This window comes from Astatotilapia calliptera, chromosome 7, assembly GCF_964374335.1.
Source record: "Astatotilapia calliptera chromosome 7, fAstCal68.1, whole genome shotgun sequence".
Taxonomy (NCBI): domain Eukaryota; kingdom Metazoa; phylum Chordata; class Actinopteri; order Cichliformes; family Cichlidae; genus Astatotilapia; species Astatotilapia calliptera.
This window is the reverse complement of record NC_137428.1, coordinates 49598816-49614533: the sequence shown is the minus strand read 5'-3', so window position 1 is coordinate 49614533 and position 15718 is coordinate 49598816. Positions and strand designations below refer to the sequence as shown.

Below are 15718 nucleotides of genomic sequence, written 5' to 3'. Positions count from 1 at the left end.
CCAATACATTTTTTAAATTTCCCATTAATTCTTACATTATTAAGAGTTTATTCAATGTTTCTGAATGTCCATATGTTTTAAAGTCAATAGTACCTAACCTCTTTAAACTATACTTTGTTAGAATGTGATACCCAGTATGAATACATGGCTGACAACAGGAAAAGTGGCAGTACTTTAAATCTGTAGTTGACTAAATTTGTCTCCTTACTTTCTCCCTCTGCAGGTAACTAACACATGACAATACATGAAAAACATGAATTGATTTCCTGCTTTCAAAACAGCATTGTTATGCTGAAAAGATTTCTAGCCACCTACTGAGCTGAAAATGTCAAGAACGAACAACCAGAGAGTGATGCATAAATTCTCAGCAACAGCAGCAGCAACAGTGATGGCGGCAATACGGTGTCACTTTTGACAAAATGCTGATCTCCTGAAGGCATGACCTTGATGTCATTGTGCTGGGCAATAATGGATGCCACAGTGTAGCACTGGGGGGAACCGTACAACTCATCGCATGTGTGTTTTGTTCAGTGCCTCACAAAACCAAATTCATGTGTGCAGCTGTGAATGATTGAGTGTGTATATCCCAGAAAAACAGACTAATACCTAGGAGGCAGAATGCAGTGTTGGAGGATTGCGTGTATGTGCACGTGAGTGTGAGCGGGTGTGCATGTGTGTTTTTATTGTGAAAGTGTGCTCAAGATGACAGAGCAGCGGTCCCCCAAGGAAACAAAGATACCAATAGCCATCACTGCAGAAGAATCCTCAGGGACACAAGCTTTCTCTGGCACTGTCCATTACAGCTTCTCTTTCTCCAGTCTCTGGCTCCCCCCCCCCCCCATCTCTCTCACCCAAGAAAAATCTTGCCATAGTCTTTCCACATCACGCTCGCTCATTTACGATTACCAGGCAGGTAGCTGCCGTTCTGAGACAATAGCTCACCAAACCTGATTACCTGTTCCCATGGAGCCAGTGGGAAACAGATGAAGTCTGAGGCACTGAACATGGGCACTGGCTCTTGTTGCTTAGGGTCTGTCTCGTTTATCAATATGGACACACACACATGCCTCCGTGGGGAAAAATACTAACATGCAATTTTGAATAATTTCTTTTCAAAGTTATTTTGAGAGAATTTCTGGTTTACAACACAGAGTTATGAGAGAGAACAATAAATAAATAAACTGGATTAAGAAGCATTATCAGTTGTGATGTGCCCCTTCTGCCTATGGCATATTGTAGTAGCTTTTTTTTTTTCCAAGTGTTAATGAACAAAGGGACACGTTTGCAGAGAAAATGAAGCTCTACATTTACAGATGCTACATGCACATTCAACGTGTTTTCATTCCCAGGTCGTCAAATACTGCTGTTCTTTCAGAAAACCGAGATAAGCACAAAGTGTCCTTTGGGATCGGTTTCTATGCTGGGAGATAATAGTCCTGTTTTAAAGAGCAATGAAGCCCATATTTGCAGGCTAGGCAAGTGACAGTGGAGTCACAAGTTTCATTTCATTTTCACTCAATTTAGTTCATTTCTATTTTATTTTAAAAACTAAAAACCACAACAACTGTATACAACTTTTTATTGTATTTTCATGTACGTTTGCACATTTCTATAAATTGCTCCACCAATTTCTAAATTGTAAATAAAGGAGTGGAGTTTTAAAATTTTACATTTCAGGAATTTATGTGTGCATTGTGATGAGACTATTCAATTCACTTTTATTTATATAATGTGAAATTACAACACCTTACAGCCACCTTAAGGCACGCTATATTGTAAGGCAAAGACCATACAACTATAGAGACAAAACCTCAACAATCAGACAGCCGTCTGATGAGCAAGCACTTGGTGACAGTGGGAAGGAAAAGCAACCTTTTAACAGGAGGAAACCTGGTAGAACTACATTTGTTGGGGGTGAGAGAGGACAAAAGACACAAACAGAGATCTTAAAAACTTTGCTTTTAATTATTAGTAATTCATTTTAGAGTGGTTTATAAACACACAGTGAGTGAAAAGAGCCGAGTAAAGAAGAAACACTGCATGTTAGAGGCAATGTGTAAGCTCTGTCATTGACTGGTAATCTATCTAGGGTGTACCCTAAAATTAATCTGCAAGTACTTGGTACTTAGAGAACACTGTTCTACTCTTAGTGAACAGTGAATTTACTTTTACACAACAAGCCACATTCACATCTATGTAATCCTTTATTCTATGCTCTTAAATGTTTTTTAGTTATAGACACACACACCAACACACACACATAATGGATGCATTTGAAAGCAATTTGGAATTCAATATCTGGTCGACATGCAGACTGGAGCTGGAAAGCTGAACCACCAACCTTCCAGGTGACTACCACCTCCTCAACCACAGCTGCCACAATATTTGCATTTTTCTAAATCAGCTTTTAGTGTGATTGTGAGCGTCAGCTTGTAAGCTCTGTTACTGATTTGTGATCCATCTAGGGTTTACCTATACATCTCACCCAAGGTCCGACGCAGCACAACCCTGGTTGATTAGGAATATAGATGGATGAATGTGAAATGTGAAGTGGAAAGTTTTGCAAAATGGCAAATTAATGTTGTACCTATAAGACAAAGTAAAAAATGATGGAAAACAAATTTTTATTTAAGCAAATAACTTGCAATAAAAAACATAAATGTAGCAACCTTTAAGCTGTTAACTGATGGGCAAATCTTGTAAGGGCAACAGATCAGCCATCTTTCAATCTGTGTGACCACTAACCGTCCCCACCACCTGACTGACATGTGAGGTTTCATGGGAACCCTCTGAACCCCATAGCAGTTATGGCTGATAAGAAAAATTCTACTACTGGTTCTTTATTAAATATCTCTGTATACACTATATATATATATATATATATATATATATATATATATATATATATATATATATATATATATATAGGTACACTTCAACTGTGAGAGACAGAATGTGAAAAAAAAATCCATGAATTCACATGGTAGGATTTGTAAAGAATTTATTCGTAAATTAGGGTGGAAAATAAGTATTTGGTCACCTCAAACAAGGAAAATCTCTGGCTCTCACAGACCTGTAACGTCTTCTGTAAGAAGCTTTTCTGTCCCCCACTCGTTACCTGTATGAATGGCACCTGTTTGAACTCATCATCTGTATAAAAGACACCTGTCCACAGCCTCAAACAGTCAGACTCCAAACGCCGCCATGGCCAAGACCAAAGAGCTTTCGAAGGACACCAGGAAAAGTATTGTAGACCTGCACCAGACTGGGAAGAGTGAATCTACAATAGGCAAGCAGCTTGGTGTGAAAAAATCAACTGTGGGAGCAATCATCAGAAAATGAAAGACATACAAGACCACTGATAATCTCCCTCGATCTGGGGTTCCACGCAAGATCTCATCCCGTGGGGTCAAAATGATCATGAGAACGGTGAGCAAAGATCCCAGAACCACACGGGGGGACCTGGTGAATGACCTGCAGAGAGCTGGGACCAAAGTAACAAAGGTCACCATCAGTAACACACTACAACGGCAGGGAATCAAATCCCGCAGTGCCAGACGTGTTCCGCTGCTGAAGCCAGTGCATGTCCAGGCCCGTCTGAAGTTTGCCAGAGAGCACATGGATGATACAGCAGAGGATTGGGAGAATGTCATGTGGTCAGATGAAACCAAAGTAGAACTTTTTGGTATAAACTCAACTCGTCGTGTTTGGAGGAAGAAGAATACTGAGTTGCATCCCAAGAACACCATACCTACTGTGAAGCATGGGGGTGGAAACATCATGCTATGGGGCTGTTTTTCTGCCAAGGGGACAGGACGACTGATCCGTGTTAAGGACAGAATGAATGGGGCCATGTATCGTGAGATTTTGAGCCAAAACCTCCTTCCATCAGTGAGAACTTTGAAGATGAAACGAGGCTGGGTCTTCCAACATGACAATGATCCAAAACACACCGCCCGGGCAACAAAGGAGTGGCTCCGTAAGAAGCATTTGAAAGTCCTGGAGTGGCCTAGCCAGTCTCCAGACCTCAACCCCATAGAAAATCTGTGGCGGGAGTTGAAAGTCCGTGTTGCTCGGCGACAGCCCCAAAACATCGCTGCTCTCGAGAAGATCTGCATGGAGGAATGGGCCAAAATACCAGCTACTGTGTGTGCAAACCTGGTAAAGACCTATAGTAAACGTTTGACCTCTGTTATTGCCAACAAAGGTTATGTTACAAAGTATTGAGTTGTATTTTTGTTATTGACCAAATACTTATTTTCCACCCTGATTTACGAATAAATTCTTTACAAATCCTACCATGTGGATTCATGGATTTTTTTTTTCACATTCTGTCTCTCACAGTTGAAGTGTACCTCTGGTGCAAATTACTGACCTCTGTCATCATTTTAGGTGGGGGAACTTGCACAATCAGTGGCTGACTAAATACTTTTTTGCCCCACTGTATATATATATATATAAAAACACCCAGCACGCCCCTGCGGGCGGTTTATCCTTCAAGCTCGGGTCCTCTACCAGAGGCATGGGAGCTTGAGGGTCCTGCGCAGTATCTTCGCTGTTCCCAGGACTGCGCTCTTCTGGACAGAGATCTCCGATGTTCCCGGGATCTGCTGGAGCCACTCGCCTAGCTTGGGAGTCACCTCACCTAGTGCTCCGATTACCACGGGGACCACTGTTACCTTCACCCTCCACATCCTCTCGAGCTCTTCTCTGAGCCCTTGGAATTTCTCCAGCTTCTCGTGTTCCTTCTTCCTGATATTGCTGTCATTCGGAACCGCTACATTGATCACTACGGCCGTCTTCTTCTGTTTGTCTACCACCACTATGTCCGGTTGGTTAGCCACCACCATTTTGTCCGTCTGTATCTGGAAGTCCCACAGGATCTTAGCTCGGTCATTCTCCACCACCCTTGGGGGCATCTCCCAGTTTGACCTCGGGACTTCCAGGTTATACTCGGCACAGATGTTCCTGTACACTATGCCGGCCACTTGGTTATGGCGTTCCATGTATGCCTTGCCTGCTAGCATCTTGCACCCTGCTGTTATGTGCTGGATTGTCTCTGGGGCATCTTTACACAGCCTGCACCTGGGGTCTTGCCTGGTGTGATAGACCCCAGCCTCTATGGATCTTGTACTCAGACCTTGTTCTTGTGCTGCCATGATTAGTGCCTCTGTGCTGTCTTTCAGTCCAGCTTTGTCCAGCCACTGGTAGGATTTCTGGATATCAGCCACCTCCTCTATCTGCCGGTGGTACATACCGTGCAGGTATATATATATATATATATATATATATATATATATATATATATATATATATATATATATATATATATATATATATATATAATAGCAACACTTACCATAACGATAAATGGTGTCCTCATAAAAAACACATTTTGTTTCTTTTACAGTGAATTTCCCTTTACTGTTTACATCTCTGAATAAGCAAACAATGTCAACCTGCAACTTCCCTGTGATAAAAATTGCCTTCTTTCTGTTGTGCCACCTGAAAATTCCAGCTCAGTGGCACATTTGGTGTAGTTTCAGACATGATACTACACAAGACTTGGTGCCCTTTCCAAGTTAAAAACATATTTATGTATAGATTAAATGTAACCCAGTGTGAGTAGATGTGTGGCTAAGAGAAAGGGTTTCTATAGCAACCTCTAGAGCTATGATAGATTGCCAGCACACGTCCACATACACACTTACACACACTCTCCTCCAAAAAGCAGCATCCACACACACAGTTTCTTTGTTTGCACACAAACACTGCAACACATTGCCCACACACACACACACGCACACGCACACACACACACACACACACACACACACACACACACACACACACACACACACATTTTAGACTCAGCAGGAAGACCAGACTGTATTTGATGACCGAAAGCACTCATGTTGAACCAAAGAAGTGGCTATTCTGTAGAGGCAAGAACAAAAAACAGCTCAACAATGCCACAGTCTCATTCTATAGGCAGATATGGGATACATCCCATAAGATAGTTACTGAAGTGAGAAGAGAGAAATAGACAGAAGGTGTGTTCTTCTTCTCCTAATTTGAAAACATGAGCCAGCAGCTGAGAATTGGACAGAAGCAAACAACACCATCTGCATCTGAGAAACACGTGTTTTCTCTTCCGCTCACTGATATTAACCCTCTCACTGAATCCTTAGTTATGACCAATAAACAGACTGTAGATTATTATGATTTTAAAAAATTACGCTCGTGCGGTCAGATTCAGGCCTGTACTGATGCGCTTCATTAATATTGATGCCACCAATTCCACTTGGGTTCTCTAGGAGCAAGAACTCAAGGATATTCAGCTTTTACCTACCCTATCAAGTCAATGCACTTTGCCTGCTTGTCAAAGTATACACACATGCATAAACAGGCACAAGCAAAAAACAAACACCCTTATCTCTCAAATATTGCACAAATCCCATAATTACAATGCTCATCACAGTTCCTCTGTGTTCCTTGCTGTTAATCATATGAATTATAATTGCTTCATGAATATTTTGAGGGGAAAAGCAACCTGTTTTAACCTAGGGTGAAATCTTCCTCTATTTCAAGGCCAATTTACCTGAACAACCCCCCACCCGCTCCTTCTCCTTGTTTCTTCTTCTTTTTTTTAAACCCCTGCAGCTTTGACTCAGAATAATAAAAAAAAGTAACACAACAATGGCTTTATCTATCACAGAATGAAGTAATGATGAATGAACAAAGGTGGTTAATATCACCTTTTTCTTTTCTTTTATAAAACTGGAACTGAAACACTCTTTCATGTTTAGTCTCAGACAGAACGTGTCAGCCTTATATGCATACAAATTAGATGCTGAGCATGTACTGTACTATAATAAATACACTGTGCTAAACTCTTGAGTCAGTCCTCATTTCTTTATAATTTGGGAGGAAAATGGGAAATAGCTGCAGTGATTTAAATAAACGTGCAAACAAACACTGAAAAAAGTTTATAAGAAAACCACAGATCCTAACAAGCTTGAAAGTCAGTATTTGGTATGACCACCTTACCTCTTCAACACAGCCTGAACTCTCTGAGGCAAGTGTTCTTGTAATTTCTTTAAGTAGTCTTCAAGAAGTTCTCCAGGCTCCTTGAAGAACCTTTCACAGCTCTTCTTTGGATATTTGGAGCCTTTTGTTCCATTTTCCATCAAGATGAGCCCACACTGCTTCAATAATGCTGAAGTCTGGGCTCTGGGGAAGTCAGTTCATAACTGATAGTGTTCTGCTGTTTTTCTATCCAGGTGTGATTTTACAGCATTGGCAGTGTGTTTGCAATCATTGTCAAGATGAAAAATGAATTTTTTTCAGTACAATTTTGAGAAGTTCTCCAACACCACTGGCTGAACTGCTGCCCCAAACCCTGACAGAGCCTCCACGGTGTTTTAAACTGTGTTTTCTGGTTATAGATACTGTTGCACTTCTCTCCTGACACCCTCCATGTTGAAATTGATTAGAACCAAAGTATTCAAATTAGGATACATCACTCGACAAAATGCATTTCCGCTGATTTTCAGTCCAGTTTTTGTGTAATACCTAAGTTTCTCCATGTAATGATCTGCTAGGGAGTGTGGGGAGCCACAGGCCCGTCCCTCCAGGGTATGAAGCAGGTATGGAGGAGATCAAAACTCCAGACATCCAGAGGCCCCCAGAACACAAGAGACCAAGGAAGACCAACAGAGGGGCGGCCGCGCCACTGTCCCAGTGACGCGCCCGTGAGCTCCGCCGGCAGCCAGCTGTGCCTGAGTGACCGAGCCCCAGGCCGAGAGGCCGGGGGCACCCCACCTCCGAAGTGGCCCGAGTGAGCCCCAGGCTCCAGGCCCCAATAAGCGGCCGCCAAGGACTGAGCCGGTGTGTACCCGGACGCCCACCCCCAGACACAAAGAACCACCAACACACCGATGTCTGAGGGAGTCCGCCACTGGCAGGGGAAGTGGTGGTGGGTGGAGATAGGCCTCCAAACCTTGGAGGGCCTGAGATGTCCCCAGAGAGGTGGCGTCTGATACCCAACCTGACATATAGACACAGACATACAGGCACACACAGACACAAACATCCATTCCCACCCTCGTGCTCTCATATGCACTCACTCCACACTCAACCAACGTGGAGACGGACATAAAGAGACGCTGTACACACGATCACACTCCCCAAGCGTACTCTACGAACCGGGTCTAGGTACCCTTGCCCCTGGAGGGGGGAACTGCACCCAGACCCAGGTGGTGCTACCCTTTTCCCTGCGGTGGGGACATTTTCTAACACTGGAATATTTCTAACATTTTGAGTTATTTTCCAGTGTTAGAAAATCAGCACTGCTCAGTGTTAGCCATTGTTAATCTTCAAAACTGACTAGGTTACTTTTAAACATATAACACTGTCAAAAGTGTTAATTTAACACTCAACAGTGTTGTATTTAACACTCAGAGGTGTGGACCCATATAGACACTCTCCAGTGTTAATTTAACACTGGAGATTTTTAGAAGGTGTCTGTGTGCTGCTCCCATACAGTTTATGCCTTCAGCTTGCTAGTCTTAGATAATAACTTAGCACTTCAACTTCCCTCCAAATCTGCTCACCATCAGACCAAAACACGATCATGGTACTGAAAAAAAAATCCTAACACTGTGGCTTCAAAATCCAGAGTTCACAAACCAGTGGGTGGAATTACAATGACTACAACTATATTTTATCTGGTGATTCAGAAGTCCCAGGGCCATTTACTGAACGGAGTAAAAGAGCAAGTGAGCATAAACCACTAATAGCGATGATACGTGTAGTTAGTTTAAAAGGTGGTTCACAAAGGGTTTGTTGTTTTCTAAAGACAGTCAGTTCATTTCACTATCACATACCCAATCTCCCAAGAACCATGCAACCAGGCAACACACACCTGTGTGTGTGTTTTCCTGTTTGTGATCTATATGTTACATATTGTCGAAGTGCATGCAGCTGAATTCATGTAAGTCCACCACTAACAACAGCCATGGGTTAGAGCACATTTGATGAGATTGTGGTGAGAACCAGGGCCGTGCAGAGAGGTTTAAAGGGGCGGGTGCTCAAAGTTAAAAAGGGGCACATTGAACCAGGCTGAATAACAACAACACACATTGATCAATAATCTAATATAGGAAGGGCAGGGCTGTGTTGATCTGAGACTGTAGACATTAAAAAGTCCATAGGAGAGATGGTAGCTGATTAAACAAGTGTCATGAGATAATAACAAAATGCAAAGGTGACAGCGCTTGGAACCATAAGGCAACAAAAAACTGTGAGAAATAATTTAGGCTCTGCCTGTGAATCACTCTTTGCTTCTCTTCTTCCTTCCATCCCATCATTTCATATATCACTCTCCAATTGCTATGTGGGAACAAGGCACAACTTGCTATTGCAATAAACTATAATCTAATTATCCACACCTAACAACTCCAGCACTTAATCTATAATAAAATGATGACAGAAAAATGTTATAGCCCTGCCTTTAGTAGCCTCACACAGCTCCTGCTGTTTCCTCCTCATGTCCTTACCAGGCATGTCTGGACAATGTTATATCATGAGTAATATATTTTTTTTTAAATCCATCTAAATAAAACACACACATGCACGCACACACAGTGACATTTTAGACCTTCTTCAGAATACTGTATATACTATGGGCATCCTTACATTATTATTTATTACTAGAGCTACAATAACAAAGCAATGAGGAGGGGGAAGTAATAAATATGAAATAATGTCATTATGATGATTCCATTTGTTTCACTATCCACTCTGTGTAGGGGCAAAGCTTATTACATTTTTAAACTGTAGAGATACAATAATTTTACTGCTGTAAAATCCAACTTTTTTCTTATTTAAAATATAAATCTAATATAATCTGCTTCTTAATGTATGTTCTTTAAAATACAGCTTGTGTTTTTAAATATATTATAATTATAATAATTATTATGTGGACATGCATATTAGATCGTTTTTTAGTGAAATATAATCCCTCCAGAAAGGCAGGAAATGCCCAGAAACTTACTTTAAAACTAAATATGTTCCCTAAAACGGTGACAGAGCTACAGACCCATGACAGCCTTACACAGGTAGCCAGCAGCTATGACCAGCACTACTTGTGCAGTTAATAAAAGGACAGGTAATGTTTGTCGCGCTGTTGCACACACAGCACGCTCGTTTGTTTCAGTTCGTCAGCTGCAACAAGACAGCTTACCAACGTGTACGTAATAAGCTAATACTCCTGTGTGCTACACACTACAGTGTACGCTGTACACCTACTTACTGGTTTTGTCGCATCAGTCTGTGTCTCTGAGTTAACTTGTTTCTCCTACAGCTCCGGACCGCTAAAAATGCGCGTGCTCTTTGTGAGCTCGTTCCCGGCTCGTAACCAGCGCGTTCTGCCGTCAAGGGCGATCATTGGTTAAATGTGATCATGTGACTGATGCAAGCCAGATCCTTTTATTTAGCAAAACTGTGATTAATAATTAAATATTATTGTTGAGGGGCACAGACAGGACTCCGCACGCACACACACATAAAAAAAAAAAAAATATATATATATATATATATATATATATATATATATATATTTTTAAAAAGTTGCCTCAACAAAAGGGCACTTTGGGCACCCATCAGGAAAGGGGCGGGTGCTCAAGCCCCTCTAGCCCCCCCCTCTTCACGTGCCTGGTGAGAACCAGTGAAAACAGGCAAAATAGGACCATGCACTGTCCATGGTTCTGAAATGATACCAAAATACAATTTGAATGCATTAAAGATTTACTAAAAAGAAAGTTTATTAATGCAAATGAATTGATCCAAACAAAAAAGAAACAGCACCTTCAAACTACAAAAGCAATTAAAACATCAAAATAAATGATGGGCTGCTTCTCAGACTTCTCATGGCAGACATATACTCAGAGCTGGAAGAAGTTTTGTTGCTGCTCTGACTACGTGACTCCTTTGGGTTGGAGGTTGCAGATCATCTCTGAGGCCACTAATTTAGATAGCTTGGTGATCTAATTTTAAAAAAAATAAGATGTAGTAATCAGTTTGTACCCTTGAATTAAATATTCATTCCCTATAATGTGCCTTGAGAAGGAAACTCCCAGAAGTTCCTGTCTCTCACATGAAATCTTCTCACTGCTCTGTCTATATAAATTCTGACACTTTTTTTTAACACCAAGTCCCAGTCTGCACTGGTGCAACCTGTTAGTAAATGTGGCCCTTAATCACCACGATCACCTGAGCCAAACCGAGCTATAATATGGGATGAGGTGTGAAGGCAAAACAAGTTGTTCAGCATATGTGGCAAGCCTGCTGGAAAAACCTGGCCTTGACTATCTCACATAAACTGAGGTGATGACCTCAGCTTTTAAATTTACAAGAAAGATAACAAAAATGCTCAGGAGATGTTTAAGTGTTTTTCCTACAAAACTCAAAAGAGAAGACAGAGAAACTAACCCAGGAGACTGAAGACAGGGGTGGAGGAGTGAGTAGTTTTCTGACAGGAACATAGTTGGAGAGTGATTGGTTGGCAGAGTAGGGGAAAGGGTGAATTGGGAATCGCTGGTGAGAGCGAGTGTGCAGGCAGGGTTGAGTGTGACCTGCAGGAAGGTGAGATGGTGATGTCTTTGTAGTGAGCGTAGCATAAGCTGAGTATGGCTGGTAGGCAAATAGCTTTTGAGCTGCCAGATGAAGGAAAATCTCAGGCACACGGAGAGATAGTGTAAGGAAAAGCAGTAGGAACTAAACTTTAAACTAAGACTGACCTGAGAGCAATCTTAGGTGAGTGCAGGTGACGGAAACATTTGCCAAAGACTGAGGGAAAAGCTGGATTTCATATACTGCCGAAACAGATGAATAGATGATGTACACGTCTGCCAAATCAGCAGGCACACAAACAGAGAGAGACGGAGAGAATGCCAAGAGTATGCAGACTGTTGTCCAAAAAGGCCAATTTGAGTGATTTAAAATATAATTTGTCTCATTTACACCTTGTGTGAAATATGTTAGGCACAATGCAGAATAACTTATAATAAGGGGGAAATGTATAGGTGTGCACTGATTAATTGAACTGACCACTTAGGTTGAATAGAGTGTTTTATTTAAATTGGAGTCTGCATATCTGCAATTTGTATGTAATGTAGCATGTTTTTTGCACCTATGTTATGTTTTTAGCCTGTATAATATTCATAAATGGCTTGCTCTTCCACATTAATAAAATTTCTTCTATGTCTCCATACATGCATATTTAGGGCTGAATGAGTTTTTCTAAGCATTCATATCCAGTCATGGCAAAAAGACAGGACACCTTTTTTTCATTTCTGAGGTTATCTTAATAAACATGATTTAATCTTCTCCCTATAAACAGCATGGCACCACAGTTACAGAAACAATGTTTTTGGACAGCACTTTGTACAAACTTCCAAGCACGGCAGTGTAGGTGTGATGATTTGGACTTGATTTCCAGACCTGCAGTCACTGCGTTAACCATTAAAAAATATCTGTTTAATTCTTAACAAAGTACTCTGAAGTATTGTAGCGTGAGACCATCTCTTCCACAGCTCGGCCAAAACTGAGTCATGCAACAGGACAGTGATCCCAAACACAGCAGCTAATTTACAACAGAATGGCTGAAAAAGAAAAGAATCCAGATGAAGAGAATCAATGTCCCAGTCAGTACTCAGACCTCAACCACATTAAAATACTGCGGCAGGACTTTAAGAGGACTGTGCCGAAGGCCCACAAACCTTGCTGAACGAGAAGATTGCTGTAGACAGCCAAAATCCCTTTCTAGTGTAGATTTCTTGTGTTAAGACAACTTCCATCACTTCAAGGGATAAAACAAAGTGGAACTGCCTCAATGACTGGACTTTGTGACTGGTGGTTCTAACAGCAACGTCATGATTTTTATATGCTGCATTTGTTAAAACAAAGACATTTGTAGATTTTAATGGGAGAGTTTTGTATGTTTGTGTGAGTGTCTGTGATTTACATATATCACGTACAATGCTGTAAAGTCGACCAGCATCCATCCACAATGATGTAAGAGGTGGATAAAGTCATAAAGGTGGTTTTGCAAGCTATTGAATCATGGGGTGGACTCAGTTTTTCACACGCTGCTTCTGCCTTTTTGGCTTAGTTATCATAGTAAGTAATTACAGTTTTTCTCGATTGCTTAAACACTATAACCAGGCCTCTAAACTAAAATTTCAAAACCGTAACGCTACTGTTCAAAAAGCTCACCCATTTCCCTGAACTATAAACACTATTCCCTGCTTTGACACATGACTCAAATTTGGTGAACTGTTACTGCAAAACTCTACACACAAATCCCTACATTTTACAGTGCTTACACCATGTAGTCATTTAGAAAGCACTAGCATGCAATAATGTTAACTTAAGTCAGCATAGCTTGAGCTCAATTAGCACACAATTAACCAGGTGGAAACACTAGGAGTCAAAATTTAGCACACACCAATCAGAACCTGCGATAGATAGATAAAAGGGCCAAAGTCAGCTCATTCAGGTTTGAAACAATGGATCCAAAGAGATGCAAAGGAAGAGGACGTGGTGGAGAAAGAGGACGTGGTGAAGGAGGTGGAGAACGACGGCGACAAGGAAGGGGAAGAGCAAGGGCAAGAAGACAGTCAGTCTCGGATGAAATTCGAGCCACTTTAGTTCACCATGTCCTTGTCCATGGGATGACTATGAGGGAGGCTGGGCAACGAGTACAACCAAATTTGAGTCGCTTCACTGTTGCCTCCATCATCAGAACCTTCAGGGAGGAAAACAGGTAGGTGTACTTGCAGTAAGACTGCTTTGTACAGTAACGTTTAAGTTACTGAACTTATGTGTCTTGAGTTTCAGTATGTTTCCATTATTTGCCTGTAAAATGAATGTGTGACAGTTACAGTAATGAGTGCTTCTATTTTTGTAGGACACAGAGACGACCACCTGGTGGAGGCAGGTTAAGGCTTTTGTCGGAGGAGCAAGAGAGGGAACTTGTAAACATGGTAATTGCAAATAATGTAATCCGCCTGCAAGAGATTCAAAGGAGAGTGATTGAGGATGATCATCTTTTTCGAGGCATAAATGCCATCAGCCTCTCCACAATTGACCGAAAGAATCAATTCCGGATGAAACAGGCATACCGAGTCCCTTTCGAACGAAACTCTGACAGAGTGAAAAACCAACGTGTGGAATATGTTCAGGTATGAGTTTTGATACTGTATAAAGTATTGTGTACCATCACAGCATGGCAGTTTATGCTGCCATTTCAGCACTCTTGAACTGTGGTTCAGGGTACCGATTGACTCTACTGTGTTATGTGTTTTGCAGAGAATCTTTGAGATTGAAGGACGGCCTGTTCCCCATGAAATAATCTTTGTGGATGAGGCAAGTTTTAACCTGACCAAAAGAAGGAAAAGGGGGAGGAACATAATTGGCCATCGGGCTATTGTAAATGTCCCTGGTCAGCGTGGGGGGAATGTCACTATGTGCGCAGCCATCAGCCAACGAGGGGTACTCCACCGCCATGGCGTACTAGGACCCTATAACACTATGCTTCTCCTTGCTTTTCTTGATGGTTTAAGACAACATATGTTCCAGCTGGACTACAGGGAACCAGCACAGCCAGAGCAGCCTCACTACGTTGTTGTGTGGGATAACGTCAGCTTCCATCGCGCTGCTCTGATTCATGACTGGTTTACCAATAACCCAAGGTTTTCTAATATCTTTCTGCCTGCATACTCTCCCTTTCTAAACCCGATGGAGGAGTTATTTTCGGCATGGCGGTGGAAAGTGTATGGCCGAGAACCTTATGTCCGTGTTCACCTCCTTCAGGCCATGGAAGAGGCCTGCCTAGACATATCAGTAGATGCATGCCAGGGGTGGATCAGGCATGCAAGAGGATTTTACCCCCGCTGCCTGGCTGGGGCCAATATAGCCTGTGATGTGGATGAGATTCTCTGGCCTGACCCAGACCAAAGACAAGATGCTGAGGTGGGATAATGTTTCTGGTGTGTGTTGTACTGTATAGTACATGAATGACAATGTGCCACTGTACATACATTGGTTGCGTCTTTTGTGTTTATCATGTGACAAGGGTTTTGAAGGGGAGAACCATAAGCAACCTATTTGTTTTGGAACTATTGTTTTGAATTAATTGTACCAGTGTGCAAAACTCTGTTGTAGTGTGTGTGTTTTTGAGGGCTTGTGTTTGATGTCTGAGGGCAAAGTTTGGTTTTTCAGCAGGAGTGAATAGTTTTGGGTGTAGAGCTTCATTTTGACCTGGAAATAGGATGTTTGGGAAATTGAGTGAGATGTTATGGATTTGTGTTTACTGTTGTGAGGATATGAGGCGTAGTTTCAAGAAATGTGTTTAAGCAATCGAGAAAAACTGTAATATCACAGTGTAGCATGTCATGCTGTCCGTTTTTGAAGATTGTATTTACTTAATCATAAGACCTGTTAAGAACTAGATGATTTTTTACATTCTAATATATAAAACTATAAAATTTAAAGAGGTTGTACTTTGTTTTTATTGTTGCTATATATGCTGTTTATATTCACAAAGATATTTGGATACAATATGTGTGCATATTGAAGGACAATAGTGGCAGATCTATCTTTGCCATGTATGTGGCGTATAAGATTTTGTTCTTAGTTCTGTAGATACAAACAA

At 41.5% G+C, this 15718-nt stretch overlaps 1 protein-coding gene across 1 annotated transcript; it reads left to right on the top strand.

Annotated features, from left to right (window-relative positions):
• Positions 1-13560: 13560 nt before the first annotated feature.
• Positions 13561-15411, top strand: LOC145430147 (uncharacterized). Its single transcript, XM_080304582.1, has 3 exons — positions 13561-13828; positions 13973-14246; positions 14374-15411. The coding sequence occupies exons 1-3, from the start codon at positions 13572-13574 to the stop codon at positions 15043-15045; spliced, it is 1203 nt and encodes a 400-aa protein (XP_080160708.1). The 5' UTR covers positions 13561-13571; the 3' UTR covers positions 15046-15411.
• The last annotated feature ends 307 nt before the right edge of the window (positions 15412-15718 follow it).

Excerpts from the sequence above, each read along its gene's own strand:
- LOC145430147 (XM_080304582.1), top strand. The coding sequence starts at position 13,572 with ATGGATCCAAAGAGATGCAAAGGAAGAGGACGTGGTGGAGAAAGAGGA. Across the intron at positions 13,829-13,972 it reads ACCTTCAGGGAGGAAAACAG|GACACAGAGACGACCACCTG; the intron begins GTAGGTGTACTT and ends CTATTTTTGTAG. Across the intron at positions 14,247-14,373 it reads AACGTGTGGAATATGTTCAG|AGAATCTTTGAGATTGAAGG; the intron begins GTATGAGTTTTG and ends TGTGTTTTGCAG.